The 18,426-nt window shown below is 39.2% G+C and overlaps 1 protein-coding gene across 1 annotated transcript in view; it reads left to right on the forward strand.

Moving 5' to 3' along the window:
* The window catches only part of PIGN (phosphatidylinositol glycan anchor biosynthesis class N), a gene marked incomplete at both ends in the record, with an annotated part of 128,295 nt that overhangs the window by 100,887 nt on the left and 8,982 nt on the right, over nucleotides 1-18,426 (forward strand). The window contains 2 exons of the mRNA XM_018570237.1: nucleotides 10,825-10,964; nucleotides 17,063-17,162. Of these exons, the coding sequence (XP_018425739.1) occupies nucleotides 10,825-10,964; nucleotides 17,063-17,162 (240 nt within the window). The remainder of the gene's footprint in view (nucleotides 1-10,824; nucleotides 10,965-17,062; nucleotides 17,163-18,426) is intronic.

Here is an 18,426-nt window from a genome sequence, read left to right on the forward strand (position 1 = left end):
AGATAGTGCCACTCCATCCCCCTGCCAGCGCTCTGTCACCCGCAGTGGTAGGACCGCTGCATGTTCGGGCGGCTGTGCGGGGACGGAGAGGCTGTGGCAGTCAGGCCGCACATCCTGCTGTGTGGGAGAGGACCTTCTCCTGCTCTCCCGTCCCCTGGGCACCAAGAAGAGAGGATAAAGGCTCTAGGGGTGTGGGGAGGGGGGGTGCAGAGTGTTGAAGCTGGTGGTTTTAAAGGAGAACTATGGGGCTAAGTCTTTTCCCCATAGTTCTCCTTAGGGTAACGGGAGGACACAAACTAGCGTCCTCCCGTCACCCTAGGCTCAGTATACCGCGAGCTGCAAAAAATCCTTAAGTATGGTGTTCCTCATTTGCTGCCTGCAAGAAAATAGGGATTACTGACTTCTCTTTCTAAGCTGAGGACCTCTGCTGTTCTCCAGAAATGTTCTTTGCTTGGTAGACAGCTGTGGGTTTAGATGCCATTTTTTTTTAGGGGTTCCGCAATAACATTTTGTAGTACTCTGTTGTAAAAGGTTTAATATTTTCCCCTTACACCCTGCAGTGAGAAATTTTAAAGTGGAACTGGGGAAGTGCTAGAAAAATTTTAATTGACCCCCTTAACTGATTAGGAAGATATTGTTTTTTCACAAGGGGATGTAACACACGTACATACTTGCCTACAGTTCTGCACCTCCCAGCGGTCTGGTCTCCTTCTCTTCAACATTGGATGTAGGCAGGCACTCCTACATCATCACATACACATCACAGACCACTGGTCTTACATTTTACGCAATGATGTCAGCAAAAGGGGTAGTGGTAGGATCAGTTGGAGACCGGTAATAAGAGTGGCTTCAGGGGATCACAGCCAAAACTGGCCGGGGGAAGACTCCAGGACTGTGGATTAAGTTTTTCTCGGTATTTGATCAAACTTTCCCCAAAAATAGCACTAAATTCTTCATCTGCTGAGGGGAAGGGGGATTTATTTTTCTTTAGCACTGCCTGGAGTTAGACTTCAAATTGACATAGTTTAGTGGTTTTCAAATAAAAAAATAAAAAAAATTGTGTTCACCTTTTATTCAAGGTCCAGGGCTGTGATACCTTTTTTCAATAGTAAGTTACTATACTGGGCATAGCATGTGACTATTGCTGTTGGGACTGTTGAACTGCATACTTGTGCTAGGTCAATGTCACACTGAATGTGAAACACGGATAATTATGACAGCATTAAAGATTGCACCTTTAAAAGTAAGCTGGAAGTGGCCTTACCTTATAGGTTAGTTCCAAAGAAAGTGAAGCTGTCAATGCTAGAGTCACGGTCAGCGGGAGCGGCAGGGATCAGTGGTGCATGGAACACATTCCACTTCAGTGCTTTTCAGCATACAATAGAAATGATCTGGCACTCACTTTCCTTTAAGTTACGTAGTAGCCCCAGATCCTACCTTGTCCCATGCTAGACAAAATGTTTTCATTACGACAGCTGTGTAAGAAAGAAACTGCATGTAGATTGGTGTTCTAAATTATACTTTGTAGGCCACACTGCAGCTCGGGGTCAGTTCATACACAATGAAGCATGCACAGCTCCCTATTTTTCCAGTGAGTTTACACCCTCCCACCTACCTCATGGAACTGACTAGTCAATGGTTTCTGAACTTACCCCACAAGACGAAAAGTGCCAATGAAGGGGTTTTTAATGGCCAATATGACAGAGATTATAACAGAACTCTAGCACTCTAATGCAGCTTCTGCTGGTGAAGTGAGGAATGTGACAGGTAAACCACATCTAGCTGCTCCTATCTCACAGCCAGGCCATGTACATTAAATACACCTGCACTATGTACATTACATATACCTGACACCTGGTATCTGTACATTAAGTACACCTGTCCTCTGCATTATGTACAGTACATATACCTTACCCCTGCACTAAGCGCATTTCATACTCTGACCATTGCAGCCTCTAAATTAAATGCTCCTGACCCATGTACTCTGTACATTACACACCAGACCACCTGCACTATGTGTATTACACACCCTTTACCCCATGCACTAGGTACATTACATACACCTGTCCCCTGAACTATATAAATTACATATACTTGAACCCTTTACTCTGCACATTACAAAACCTGACACCTGCACAGTGTACATTACATACACCTGACCACTGCACTATTTACATTACATACACCTGACTCCTGCATTCTATACATCACATACACCTGACCCTTGCACTATGTACATTATAAACACCTGCACCCTACACTTGAATCACCAATCCATGGGATATTTTTTTGCACTGGCACCAGTACAGGAGGTTTATTATTGCAGTCACTGACACCAGTGTGTTACTTTATAAATATCCATTTTATGACTGAGAGTGGGAAGTAGGCATTTTGTCTTATTTATCTGGCATTCTCAATTTCTTAAAAAATATTTCAGCACGCTAGGCAGAAAAATGAGCCTACCCCTGTAGTATACTGTATAAAGAATGATGTGACGCTACCATAGCTCACAATGGACCAAAACCCTATGGAACATTTCAAGCACCTTATTATGTGGCCCATAAGACCTAATATGTCGTCCGTGACTATTATATAAGGCTTTAGGGAAAAAAATTAAGATTGTCCAGAATATTTGGTGAAAGACTGGATGTAATATTCAGAGAGGGAATTTCTGTCATGTTATGGCTTTTTAAATAAAGAAACAGCTCTTCACTTTGGCTTTTAGGAAAGCAGTCTTAAACTCATTGAGTATAGACATCTGTGTAGTCATTATGCTCCATTTACTGATCAGTTTTACATTTCATTTTCACTGGATATGGCGAGGTTGGGTTTGCAGACTTACAGTGAGGTTCAAGCCTGTGCTTAGCCCTACTCAGCATGGCCCCATACTGACCCTCTTTTCCACTTGATGTGCCATTAGGGTCGCCTCTCAAATGCCTTGTCAGATGTCACTGCCTATAGTTGCAGATGCTGCAGTTTACGCAGGTGGAGGATCCAGTGTAAAGTGAGAAATGAAAAGGAGCAGAGGGAGGAGTACGGACAGGGCTTGGTCGGAGGGTAGGCAGAAGAGGCAGCAATTTTGGGTTCTTCAGCAGAGAGGAGGTGCAAAAAAGGCAGAACCTCATGGGGGTGGGCGCACTTTGTCCTTTTTGCCTTTTGCGATCAAGGACCATGTCCTGACAGTGCTGGATTTTGCTGCCAACCAATGTCACTGAGGTGCTGCTCTCACCAGCCTCATTGGTGCATAGTCTTGTGTTTCCTCATGCATATAGTACCCAAATTCCTGCTACTTTTACCGCTCCAAACAGAGACTGCAGAAAATAATGGTGCTGTTGGCAGAAGATATTTTTTTAAAAAAGGCCCTCATTGCATAGCTCTTTCCATTTACTTTCTATCCAAGTGCTTGTGTACTTTCCTGACACCAGCCACTTTTTACCAAACACATAACAGAAGTATGTATTTTGAATGTTTAGGGAATAATTGGGGATACCTGGATTGGAAGGGGTTCAGGGAATGTGGGGTTGTGGTTTGGAAGTGTTTTGGTGCACTCTGTTTTTATATTTTATTAAACTTTTTAGAAAATGCGGAAAAAGCACAGTAATTATCATTTTAAATTGTGCTACTGGCACCCCAGTTGACATAACAATTTGTACAAAGTTGAGGACTTAAGCTTTACTTTTTCCTTGTTTCCTTTTGCTGTATATAATTTCTTTTAGCTTTAACATCTGTTGTGGCTGCTACACCCACCAGCCAATTCAGGCCTGATACTGCAGGATATAAAAATCAGCTGTCATATCGAAAATCTACCTAAAACAGCAATATTTATTTCAGTTATAACAAATCAGATTGGGGTGTTGCTGCTGCTGTGTTAAAGCCAAACGATAAAGTAAAAGTAATAAAAGTAAAAAAATGTACAGAAAACTTCCCATTATTTGGCATTCAAGCAGCCAGAACTCTCAAGCAACCATAAAAAAATCGAGGACATATGGCCTCAATTTGTTTTTTCAGTTGCTTGATAGACATAGATGTGCACACCCAAAAAAATTGTTAGCAATGTCAGCAACTACATTTTATTTAGTTGCTAATTAAAATTCTCTGTTTACAACTTGTTTACAACTTGCTGCGGCCGACAGCTTGATTCCTCAGCTGGCAGATGAATGTAGACAACTGGCAGTGGGCATGTGCAATAGCCAGCCTGCTATTGGCTATAGGAATTTGAAATAACCAATAGCAGAACCTATCCAGCAGATAAATAGGACGGGGGGGCGGGGCTTTTTGGAATAGTAACTCTCAACTAACCAGGAACTACAGTTATCCGGCATCTGCCAATCCCCATGGGAGTTTACTGTATTATACATGCAAATTATGTCATGTCAAAATACGGTGTCTTTGAGAATCGTACTGTTCTACAACACTACATACAGATTGAAGAGACGGCATGTATTTGGAAGGACTAGTGTTTTTCCCAAGTTGCCCTCGAAGTCGCATAAAAAAGGAGAATCCTTTCTCTGCTGAACTGTATTTTTTTTTAGCATTGGTACATGTTATTTACATGTTATTTAGGGCAGTAGAAGGCTCCCCATACACATTGTTTTACAGTCCTTGAAAAAGCCTTGAAAATGGCCAATATTATTTTTTTTTTATTTGACCCATATAAACTTTAATGGGGTTTCCATTTTAGGTCCCTATTTTTGGACTTTACATTGGATTCCAAATAGAAAAAGCCCTTCTTTATATATGCTAGGTATACTAAACTAGTGGAAAGGTAAAGGATAGAACCTGCACAGTAGATCTGAATGGCCTTCAACTACATTAACCCTTTCGCTGCCAAGCCCTCCAGAAAATGTTGCAGCTCTGCTGGCCACACCATTTTTCAATTTTTCCCACTGATTTGATTTTCAATTGCTGCGTTGCTAGCGTTTTGTAAATGACCCCCCAAACCATATATTTTCTGAAAGCACAGGCTCGGTAGATTAAAAAGATGGTGCTACTAAATTTGTAGGCCCTGCGATAATTGCACAAATGTTTCTCAAATTCACATTAAACCGATAAAAGTACACAATTCAATTGATAAAGCACTAAAATCAGTATCAGTGCACAAAAAAATATTTTCTGACTAAATCTAAAAGATAAAATGGTATCCAGTTAATAAATACCAAATATTTGCAAATTTTAAATTGCACCTTTTTGTGAAAAGGTAAAAAAATTAAGGAACACAAAACTGTGTATAAGCGACTTATGTTAAAAATATTTTTTGCGCTATGTTGGTGTTTGTGTTATGATAAAATGATACAGGCATACATTTAATTGCAACACAAGGCATCACAACACATGGCAATGCGTCACAAAGCTTTGCCATGCGCTGCCATAGTTAAATTAATGTTTTTTTTAAATAATGAAAAAAAAATCATGAACTGTGATGCGTTCTAACAACGCACTGCAGCGCATGTGCATGGCGTACACCACAATATGGTGCATGTGTATGTTATGTGTGTGGGGAGAGGGGAGGGTTGTGCTTTTTTTTTTTATTAGTTAATTTTATTTTTTTACACATTTTTTTTTACAGTTGGGGGGGCTACCGTGAAATATCTGGGGTTTTGACAAACCCCTGACATTCCCCTTTTGAAATAGAAAAATAAATTGAGGACACAGAGTCCTCATTTCTTTTTCTGCAGCCTCAGCACTCAATGAATGGAAAGCACTCAGTACAGAGTCTTCACATTCATTCAGAAACTGTTGATATATTTACTATCACCAGTTTCTGAATGGGGAAAAGCCTCTGTCGTGAGTGCTTCTCCCCATTGAAAAAATCATTAGTGAACAGGAAGTGATGTAAATCACATCCTGTTCATTCATAATTGGGGACACATAGTACTGTGTGTCCCCAGTTATTTGCAAACAGTGGAGTGATCGGACGATCACTCCAGTGTTTGCTCTGCACAGAGGATAGGTAAATATCACTGATATTTACCGATCCCCCGCTCAGCCACTCACAGAGCCGCTGTCATCTGAAAACTGACAGGATAACAGTGGCTCAGATCTCCTCACTGCTCGGCCATCCTGACACTTGCGGCTTCTCACCGCCAGCCGCCGCTCGTTCCTCCACCCCCTCACCGGACATTTCTTTTCGGATCCCTACTGCCTCAGCCCATACAAGCGGAGGAGAGCAACGGGGATCCATGGAGACGCATATCCCTGCCTGGAGTGGTTCCAGGCAGGGATGAGAGGCTGCAGATGCCGGCTGAATTTTTGTTAATAGCTGTCAGCGGCTCACAAGGGGACAGTCCAGGGAACAGTGCTACTATGAGTTCATGATCGCTAAAGCGACCATGAGTTGATAGCAGAACTGTAAATGCCGTAAGTTCAGGAACAGTTTTGTTCCTCCGTATGCCTTACAGCGGTGGCAGCGAAAGGGTTAAAATGCTTAACAGCTAAAGGAGCAAAGTGTTGCATGGAAACAGTTGTAATCTATAGCAACCTTTCTGAATTCATTTTACTGAAGTACAGGATTCTAATTAATTGTCACAGATACAACACTTTACATTAAAGGAACAGCCACACCCGCGATCGCATGTTATTGTGCGCATAACACTTGCATGTTGTGTATGTTCGTTGTGATGCATTGTTACAATGCATTACAGTGTTTTTACTTTTTTTTACTTGTGTGGTGTGGACAGGGCACATGAAGAACAATTGTTTTCCCAGTGTCCTAGTATTGTGCCTGCGTTGATCAACACCGATCACGTACCTGCTGTGAACGACTCCTTTAATTACTCGGTTTAATTATTGCAGACCATTTGAGTAAATACTTAGTGATTGTGTTCTTTATTACCTCTTAAGCTATGTTATACTTGATATTATTACAGGTTTGACCAACATTGCAGCCTGAAATTGTCATAAATAAAATAAATGTGCTGCGCTTTAGCGTGGCTCATTCATTTTATTTATGATAATTTGTCAAATAACTATATTAGATCTTGTGCTCGCTGCTTATATAGGTGGAGGGCGCAAAGTCTATTTATATTATTTATTGCAGCCCGAAATAACATTTTTATTTTCTCTTCCATAGAAAGCTTGACCATTATTGAAAGACATAGTAAGGGGCAAACTAGATTGTTAAAACCAAATTAGTAGCTTTTAAACTAAAAAAAATTCTGTACACATTTATGTTCTACGAAAAATATTTTGAACATTGTTACATAAGTTCTGTTTATCACTGGAGTAATTGCATCCTAAATTTATTTGCGTTTGAACTGATTTACATGTTACAATTAAAATAGATGCCATATTAACATGAGGGGCTGCTATTTCGGGATTGTTTGCTTTCATTTATAATGGAGAATTGCCAAGCCAGAAGCAAATTGCATCCATTTTTCATTTATCCTGTGTGCTCAGAGGGTTAGTCCTGCAAGTTTACAGATAACAACAAGTGACAACTTACTGCAATGTGTTGTGTGCAGATTGTAATACATGTAAATAATGACTTTATACTTTAAGTAACCAAATTATGTTATAAATTGTATTGACTAGTATTTAAAAATCATTTGTGTGAACAAGAGGCTCTCAGCTGCATTTTGTTACTAATTAAGTAAAACTCCCCAAAAACTGTTAAATACACAATTGAAATACATATATCTTTACGGTTTACTTGTCAAATATATATATATTTTTAAAGTCAAAAGCGTTTGCGCTATTTCAAATGCTGACTAAATCGCATACAATAGATTATTCTCCTTGATTTTTGGATGCTTTGGTTTCCTTCACAATCAGATGGCCACATGAGCACTGGCCCTGATATCCTGTTTTTGGGTGGTTCTTTTCCCTTGCAGGGTCCTGGAGCCACCCTTGTGTGTACTAGTAAGCTGTGATTCTCCACAAACAAAAAGGCACAGCAAGGCAAGCCAGTCCCCTCCTTCCTCTCTTCTCCGAACTAGTATATGGCTTACTGCTGGAGACTTTGCTGTCCCATGTGAGCTTATACAGGACAGAAAGTTAAGGGAAGCTGAGCTGACAGAGTTGGAGCTGGCTGTTTGAAAACATGATGACTATAAGTGCTTGGACAAAAATGTAAGGAAATACTTTGCTGGGTCATCTATATTTGTTTGATCTGGGTTCATATTTGCAAAAACATTAACAGGGTTATTCACGTAAGGGTGAAGAGTTTGGAGAAGCAGGTGAAGTAAACAATCTAGGCCAAAATAGCTAATTTGGAAAAATTCTCCAATTCAGCTCACTTTCCAGTTCAGTTATGTTGTCCTAGATTGTTCACTTCTCCTGCCTTCTCCAAACTCTTCACCCTTTTGCGTATAGACCTGTTTAATAATACTTTAACTTTTTGTCCGAAGTTCTGCAAATATACTGCTACATACTGTTTTTGCTTTTATTTATAACACATGACTTTTGCTTCTGTCTGAATAAAGTTTTTTTTGTTACCTTTTGAAGGAGTACAGAAGGGTTAGAACCACTGCTGAGATTTAAATTCATCCTTTCAATGTCTTTATTTGTACTGGTGTCCATTGTACCTGGGGCAGAATTATGAAAAAAACAAAATTTTATTAATAGAACATGAAAGAAAATCCCACATTTTGGGTTGTGATCAGAACAGGAGTAGATGTGAATATTCCAATAGGGACACTAGTTCTGATGACCTTACTGCCCACCAGGGATTTTCCTCCCTTTGCAGGAATCTCCTCTCACTTCCTGTTGTGGCTATTGAACAGGTAATGAAGGTAAAGCTCCCCACTGGGACACAGATGGCAAAAAAAACTGACAGGGGTTATAACTAGGGATGCACTGATACCATTTTTTCAAGACCGAGTACGAGTACCAATACTTTTTATCAACTACTCGCTGATACCAATTACCAATACTTTTTTTTCTAGTGTCATTTGACAGTTTTTCTTAGCAATATAGACTAATTATTTTAGGACAGTGGTGGAGCATCGGAGCCCAGTTGCAGCTGTAGCCGCTGCGACCCTGATAGTTCTGCCACTGAATACAAGCTGTAGAGGGACTACAAATCCCAGCAATACATTGTACAGCAATGCAAAATACCACCAGCTATAGAGGACTACAAACCCCAGCATATACATTGTACAACAATGCAGAATACCAAAGCAATAAAGGACTACAAATCCCAGCAATATATTATACAGCAATGCAGAACAATAGGAAGCTACATTCTCTGTGTTGCTCACTAGCGGGCACGGACCTTACGGCGACCGCTTTTGTTTAAAAATTTTACGGGCCGGTATCAGTGCTTAGTATCAGGGCATTTTCACAAGTATGAGTACTCGTGAAAATGCCCAGTATCACCACTGATACCAATATTAGTATCAGTGCATCCCTAGTTATAATCCTCCCTTGCTTTATCCAAAACTAAAACAAAAAGTTCTGGCTGCACTTCTACTTTAAGATACTTGTAGTACTTGGTGGTGTTCCATGATTTCCTGTGTCTAGACTTGAGGTCTTATTACAAATTATAGGGCCCCGTGACAAACTTTTGATGCAACTCTGGCTGGAAGAGTATTTGGGCAAGTGCTTAAGCTGCTTTTTTTTTTAAAGAGTACATTGGAAACTGTAGGAGCCTGCTGTGCACAGATACTTGTTTAAAGAGCCTGCCATTTGCAGAGCAAAATAGATCCTGCCTAAGAGGGCCCACCATGTGAAGAGATAGGGGTTGTTTCACTTAAAAGAGAACTATGGGGTAAGTGTTTTCCCCATAGGTCTCTTTAGGGTCACGGGAGGACATATACTAACCTCCACCCATGACCCAAACTTCAGTACAGCCCGCGATATACTGAGAGTGCCGCAGCTGGGACGGATCCCGACAATACTGTTGAGATCCACCCAGCTGTGTGAGTGACAGCTGGCTCTGCCAGCATCAACACAACATTAGCGATAAACTGTTTAAAATTAATTCCATTACAAAAACTAGAGGCCATCAGCTAAAATTGGTGGAAAAAAAATTCTAGCACAAGGGGCGAAGGGGGATCTTCACAGTAAGATCAATTAGGGTCTGGAACTCACTGCCACAGGCAGTGATTTCAGCAAAGAATGTGGAATTGTTCAAGAAACTTTTGGACGATTTCTTAAGGGACCGTAATATACAGGGGTACAGGTACTCCTAGAATGAGATCCTAATAGGTTGGACTTGATGGACTAATGTCTTTATTCAACCTCAAATACTATGTAACTATGTGCAAGCAAAAATGATGTGTTTTTTTTTTCTTATTTTCCTTTCTTGTGATTGGGTATTCTTTGAAAAATGAATTTTCATCACATTCACTCAGCTAAGGGAAAATTCACTTGCAAAGTAAACAGCCTATGTGTGCTTATAAAATCAATCTCAAATACTTCTCTAGAGATACTAAAAAAAAGTGCTCTGGTGAGGCTGATTGGAAGAGAAGAGGAGACGCGCTTGCTCTGAGGGCAAAGAGAGTTTGACCTAAGACTATTAGACTGATTGACACAACTTTGCCAATCAAAGCCAATCTGTTCTGAAGAAAGAAAACTGGTATTTGCTTTAGTTACGTGCATACCTGTTCCAGAGAGCATGTTGGCAAAGGGGACCCGCATGTCCCTGAAATATTACATTGGTCCCATAGAGCTTTACCAAAATATTCAACTGGAACCTGGTTTGCTGACTTTCTTCTTTGATCAGTAATACAAATTTGAAAGAGCATCTTAGCCCTTCCATCTCCAAAATTCTGTCTGGAGTTCCACTGGAAGGTAGACATTTCAGAATGTTGCCATAATCTGTATATCAGAACAGCTGAGTTTAACATTTTTCTAAAAGGTATTTTCAATTTCATTATTTTGCAGGCAACATCGTCTCTTGTGAAATATGGATTTTTAACTCTGGCACTGTGCACTGTCTTTTTCCTGGTAATCCAGTCAAGTCCATGGACTTACTACGTGTATTGCCTGTTACCCATTATTATCTGGAATGAAGCATCAAAAGAGTAAGTTGAAATCAAAGTGAATTTGCATCAGCACAGTTGTTTGCCTTTTGCAGTCTAGGGAAATCATATACTGTATTAGCAGTTCTATAATATAGTGTGTTTTTTTCAGAAAAAAATTGTTTATTGATTTGGGCATGGTGTGTTACTTTGCAATGTGCAGTAATGCCTCATGCACACTAGCAGGCTATGTTTAAGCACAAGAGAAGTTATCTGCTAAGTACTGTATAAACAACTTTATGTTTCCCAGATCACTTTTTCCTTCGTTTAGTTGTTGTGGGGTATAGTTGTGTTTACATGCGTTTACTTTTGTTTAGCTGTGTAGAACCGGACCCGGACTGTAGAAATTTCTACTTTGGGTAAACACTTCCAGACTGAATGCACCTAGACACTGCTGGATCTCTTGGTGTGCATTTAGTCATAGAAAAGCATTTCATGAGTTCACCTGAACTCAATGTTTTTCTGCTTAGTGTGCGTAAAGCATTTGAGGGACTTGAATATGCTCTTTGTGTAGCTTCAGGGGTCTGTGTTTATTTTGTTACTGCAATTACAAGAAATGAGTACAGGTTGCAGTTTAGATCCTAGTAGATTGTTTTTGTTTTCACAGTTGGCTTATTTTGCGCTGCGCAGTACCAAATTATTGTGCCATTAGGAATGAAAGACTAAAGTTTATGTCAAGCCAAAGTTTTTTTTTTTCCTGCTGTTTTTCCTGCTGTCCAGGGCTCCATTAGGGAGGGTTCCCCTTAATACTTTTTATTAAAAATACATTTTTGCTGTAACTGATTAAAAGGTGTTAACACAAATTCAGATTTATTCTTTTAATCAATTCTATCTACATCTGCTAGTCCACCTAACACTACCCTTTTCCCAGGTTGACATTGCTGCTGCCAAAGGTTGGCTCAATTTCTCCTCCATAGAATGAAGGCACCTCAAGGCAGCAAGTGTGTTACTGGCCGGATCACCAGGTGAAAATGAAAAACTAAAAGCCTAAAAAAGAAAACAAATGTAACCATTACATTTAAGGATTGGTGAGCTGCAATATATTCAATTTTTGTTTTTGGGTTTAGATACACATTACCTCTATTTATAAGACTTATGACCTAAAAACAAACCGCAAACCAGAATTCACTTCACTGATGTACTTTATAGGTTTATATTGAGTGAGGCCAATAAAGCGAATGTCTATCCCAAACATTTGTTAATTATTTAGTGTAATGGGGCTAGATATACTCACTCACTGAAATCCTGGATCCTAAAGCGTATTTAAACCTATAATCAAAAATGTAATATATTGCAGCTTACCAGTCCCTAGATATGATGACTGCATTACTATTCTGTTGCCTGGTTCTTTTTATGCTTTTTGTCTTTTATTTTATCCCTTGTAATGCTGCAAGAAAGCAAACTTTCTGTCCCTTGTGTCTACATTTACTTCATGTTATCTATGTTATCTATGGAAGAAGCCATGGCTATCAAATAGCCTGGACCTTAAACATGTCTGCCTTTATTTATCTCCATGACATGGTGTATTGATGGGACTAGTAGGTTACAAAAGAAAGATAACATTGTTTAGGCTGTTTTTTCTGCTTGCAGGAAGTGACAAAAACATTGCATTTCTGGCAAAATCAACAAGTATTTTCAGTACTTGCTAAAAATGTTCGTAGCATGAAAAAAGAAAACAAATGCAGCCACATCTAAGGCCTAGTAAGCTGCAGTATATTGCATTTTTGTTTGGGGGATTAGATACACTTTAACTGCTGGCTTTGGCCACAGGGAAATTATCAGTAACCATACCCAGTCTTATTGGGACAGTAAGGGTTTTGGCTGTGGCTGAACTTTCTGGTATTTGCTTTTTAGTACATTCCAAGGGAGGATCAACCAGGAGACCAGTGGCATAGCTTGATCAACCCCTAATGATTCCCCCATATGAATATTCAGTTAATGCATTCCATGGAGAAAAACCAGCAGGCTCAGGGCACAGCAGAATTATGGCGGTCACTGTAGGGCTAGTCATATGGTGAAAGGGACATATACAGGAATGAAAAATCTAGCATTGGATTAAACCTAGCTTTACTTCACCTGAAATTTGCTGCTTTTAGATTACCATTGGTTGTTTAGTCTGTACATGTTATCTGGGACTCTTGCCACATTCTGGTCATGAGTGGTGAGATTTAGAGACATGATTGTCATGCATTGGAATTTACTGTTTTTTGCAACCTGAGTCATGGATTGACATTCTCCTGGAACCCAACTGCATCTCCTATTTTTTATTTAGGATAGTTTTGGTTTTTTTTGTACACTCTTGGGGTCTGTTTATTCTATATTTCTGTATACTGTATCCTACATGCATCCTCGTATACAAACACATACTACCGTATATATTGAGGGATCCTGTAGACATTGGCATAAAAAAGTTATTAACTACTGAAAATACAGTATATTAGTTTATTTTTAACTAAAACCCATAATGAATCAGAAATAGTCTTATAACACAATGATTGCAATATGAAATATAAATACTATATTGTACAATATATGCTGTTTTCCATATAGGGAGCATCATTGTCATGGAATAATACCATCAACATGCATCTAGCAGTGAACATTAGTCTTACATAAAGATTAGGATATATTTGTTAGTTTGGCAGCACTATAATATGTAAAAGACAGTAGACATAACTACTTTAAGTCATGTTTAATGAACTGTGAGATTCACCACTGTCAAACACAGCAGATGGATTGACTGTTTGTGCTAAGTGAGCTCCAAGCCAGGGAACCAGAGATCAATGAAAGTAACATCTGCCATTTAAAATTATGATTGAATAAACTGCAATCCTAAGAGGTCCTTTTATCAAAATAACACATGCTCTTCCTTTTGAAAATAAGCATAGTAACAGACTGAAAAGTGCAACACATTGTTCAAGATGTCAGGTGAATTTGTAGATCATTAATAAGTGTTCTTATAATGTAAAAGTAAGTTAGTGACCTATGCATTTGTATTCTAGGCGTAGCTTACAGTGTCTTACGGTATTTCCATTCTAAATAGCCATCATCAGCAATGCACTACCAGCTTGCCTTTAGAAAATCAATACAAGTATAAGCATTGTTTGCTGTATGAGCAAATCAAACGGCTGAACTTAATGACCTAAACGGTTTTCTAGTACACTTAACAGCTCTGTAACAAAGGGTGTTTAATAAGGCTTTGTGATGACTGGCTCTTTTAGAATGGTAAATGGGGGTATTGGGACCATTATTAGCCACTCTTGGTAATTAGTGCATTAAGTACATACATACCCTGCATTTTTGTGTCGAATTGAACTCATAGGAATAAGGGCACCTCTGCGCTTTATGTGCTTTTCAAACATGGGAGTTGTTTTCACCCATCTTTTTTTGTATTGAGCAGTTAAAAAACATTGTGATTGCTTCAGTTTACCTGCAGTTTCTATAGAGCACATCATCCTTAGGAATTATTAATAAAAAGTGTACAATTCACGTTAAAATACACATGTTTTAATACATGTTTTAATACATAGAGTTGCAAAAAGAAAATGTCCACATTGAGAAACTAAAAGTGCACACTGCGAAGCTTGATAATACACAAGAGTTTGTGTACTAGTGTAACCACTTTGTGTAATGAAGAGTTTGCATTGTCTGCCATCAACTGTTTTAGATCTTTAGAAAAGTGATAAATATACCAGAAAAAAAATGTATATTTAAAAAAGACATACAATTGCAGCAAAGTGATATATTTCCTATATGAATATTAGTTTTAAAATAGGTTTCCATTGTCGTTAATAGTGTCACTATAACTCTCTATTTATGTAAATTGTAACTGTTCATTTAATGTATTATGAAGATCGTATTGTTTACAGCAGGGGTAGTGAATTAAAATACAAGGAGGTTCAGTGTGTAAAATTTTCATCAAGCTGAGGTCCGAATCAGGGTCCGGACAGAACAGTCACTCAGTCCATATCCATACCATGGACTGCCATTTAGGCTGCATTCACACCAGCAGCTGCACTACAAAACACTGCTGGGGTGTGTTTCGAAGCACAGTGCTGATGGGCTGATTCCGGCACATTGCACTGTTTATTTTTGTTTACATTTTTGTTAGAACTCCCCCCTTCTCCTTCCCTTCCCGCGTACATACACATGCATGTCTTTCTCGTATGTGCTCGTTCAAATCAGGAAGCAGGGTTGGTTTTATTTTTTTAAATTTAGTATTACATTTTTTTATTTTCTAACTTTTTTTTAATTACCATCTTTTTAATTTTTTTTCATCTAATTTTTGCTATTACAAAGCGACTAACAAGCCCCTATGTGACAGCATTTCAGGGTGACAGGTTCTCTTTATGGAGACATCAGGGGTCTATTAGACCTCCAATACAGACAAATGTGCTTGATCATATGTTTACCCGGCACTTCAGCCAGGTCCCTGAAAACAATGGCGGAGGGTTTGGCCCAGTATGGCAGGCCTGGCTGTACCTCCCCTACAGGCAGCCTTGCTGAAGTCATTGTTTGCAAAGATGCCAGCGGACCTAGCAACCAATGACTGAAGTGGAGGGGGAGAAGGGACTGTACTGGATAATGGCTGGCATTGGATGCATCGGCCTAGGAGGTCGGTGTATCCACTGTCAGGCAGCCGTAACCTTGTCATGTTGTTATTAAACCAAATGATATAAAAATGTAAACAATGAGGCTAGTAAAATGTCACTCTTATTTGAAGCAAGGGCTTCCTTTTTATTTGTTTTACCTGAGAAAAGGCGTAGGCTCAAAAGTCCACTCTTAAAAAGTCAATCTAAATGTTTAACTTCAGCCTTTTGTGTGCCTCCATTTTATACTACTGCAGCAAAGATTAAAAGAGCACTATGGGGTAACCTCTTTATCCCATAGTTATCTTTAGGGCCATTGGGAGGACATATACTAACCTCTTCCTGTGATCCAAAGCTCAGTATATAGCGGGCAATTTCACACTATATACTGAGAGTACCGCTACCAAGAGGGATCCTAACAATACTGTCGAGATCCACCCCCCTGGCTGATTGACAGCGGGCTCTGCCTATTCAGAAGCAGAGCCAGCTGTGCCCGCCCTCTCCCCCATCCGTACCTCCAATCAGTGCTGGAGGATCGGAGAGGGGAGAGGGGAATCCCTGCGGGGAGCGGTGACAGACAGTTGATCGGGCAGTGAACGAGCGACAGTATGTGTTCTCTCACTTCTCGATCTATTGCGTCGATGTGTGACCATTTAATTGTCACACGTTGGCTCTAACTATAAGTTTGAGTTAAGATTAAATTAATGTTGGATATGCATGTTAGGTAGAAAAGATTCTTCCAAGGGTCTCATTGTTCTAAATGAACAATCATATTCCCTCGTGTATGGGAGAGCTTTAGCCTTATCTCATTTACAGTAGTGCATGCATTTGTTTAGTGTTGCTTAAGGTCGTTACTATAAATTGCATGCCTTACCAAAGGGTCCTAAATTCTATAAGGGAGTGCTCATATGCACACTGGAAATAATGGAACAAATATCTGAATAGCTATTTTTATATGAGCAGTGTTTGTGATCTTATGAACAACTTGAATAGAACAACAGTATTCACTATGACTTATTAACTAATTGTTCATCCATGGCATGAACCCAAACACTTGCAGTTTTGCTTACCTCAGCACTGCCTGCTGCTAATGTTGAGACGAGTGCTAGAAGACATTGCAGGCTATGTGGTACTGCTGCTTTTCCAGATTAAACTGCCTGATAATACATGGTAGTGCTTAAGGGTCAACCCAAGCTATTAACATGTGTCTGTCCTGCGTCACAGGAAAAATAGCCGGCATCGTGCACATGTTTGTCAAATTAGATGCCACTTAGAACTTAGTAACATTAATTTACGTCTAAAATGACTTTGCTGAATGGACGAGCCAAGGCTGTTCAAATCCTAATGTCTTAACAACTTCATTGCTTCTGGAATGTCTTGTGCAGTAGGATCCACAGTTTGACACTTATTATATTTATTGACATTTGAGCTATTGTTTTAATATGTTTTTGCTATTGAACCAAACTTGCTGTAAAAATATATATCTTTAATATATTTATTTTATATGTTTAGATTATGGATTCTTCATTGGCTCAGAATGCAACTGATCACAGTTTCAGCTCTTAGAGTGTTGGAATTTATAATCGTTATAGGCTTTGGAGTTTTACTATTGGTGAGTAACATTGCTGATATTGAAATTTTAATCTTTTTCAAGTAGTAGAAAATACTCTTAATGGCATGGGAACAAGAGTTACTTCGATACGACTAGGTCCTAAGGAACAGGGGCATATTGAGAAATATGGAAGACAGACACCTTCATCATATTGAAAAGGTAGTTTGAAAACAATTAAGGGAACTGCACGGATAAAAACTGCTTGGAGAAAATTATGCCTCACCCCTTAGTTTTCTTTCTGCATAGTTTTTTCTTTCATGTCTTTAGAACATTATTGAGATCTAGCCCTCCCATAGCCTAGGCCTCAGAATTCCTGTTGTATCTTGTTTAAAGGGAGACTCTAGTGACGTTTGGTCAGGTCAAACATTTAGTACAGGGTGCTGTTATGGTTCTGTGTGAGTAGTGCATGCTATAAAAATGTCATAAAAATCAACAGCCCTTTCTAAATGATTTACAAATAAAGAGACTTCAGAGTCTAGGTTTTATTAGCTTTCATTCCTTTTGCTGTGAAATCCCTAAATATGTTCTGGTGCAAACAGGTCCTTCAGAAGTCACATAATTAGTTGACTGGCATCTGCCTGTGTCCAAATAACATATTGCATGATCTTGAATACATGTGTTTCTGCAAGGCCCCAGATTTGTTGAAAAATAAATCTAAACAAACACCAATATGCTGACCAAGATGCTTTCAGGACAAGCAAGGGATAAAGTTTTGGAGAAGACCAATTAGGATTAGGATAAGAAAAGGTCCCACATTTTTAACATCTTCTGAAACATCCTGTTATTTAAAAATGGAAAAATAATGGCACAACTGTTAGTCTGTCACAAGAAGGTTATGTTTTGGTTAGAAGGGCATAAGTCTGAGATGCAATGATTACTGTGAAGGAGAGGCAGTGATCCACAGCAGAGGTGGGAGAAACAGTCCATGGGACAAGTACTTTATAGCTCAGAAATCTCCTTAAAGTCCATTTCCACTTTTTGTAAGTGATTAACATTTATTGTGGTAATGTAGTGGTGCAGTGATAATGTATATGTGTGCACATTTTCATGACTCACATTGCAGGCTTTCTTAATTTTTTTAAGAATATTGTATTAGGCCTGAATCCTAGAAATTCAAAATTTTCTCCACAGGAAATTCAGTATTCCACCAGGGTCTGATTGTTAAGCAGGCTGTAAACAGCTGGCCCCTTCCCTGTGATTCCATGTAACATGATCATTAAACATCAACTCTGCCTTTACACACAATATATTGTCCGGGAAAGGG

The sequence above is a fragment of the Nanorana parkeri genome, unplaced genomic scaffold (genome assembly GCF_000935625.1).
Source record: "Nanorana parkeri isolate BGI_ZX_2015 unplaced genomic scaffold, ASM93562v1 scaffold1484, whole genome shotgun sequence".
In the NCBI taxonomy this organism is placed as follows: domain Eukaryota; kingdom Metazoa; phylum Chordata; class Amphibia; order Anura; family Dicroglossidae; genus Nanorana; species Nanorana parkeri.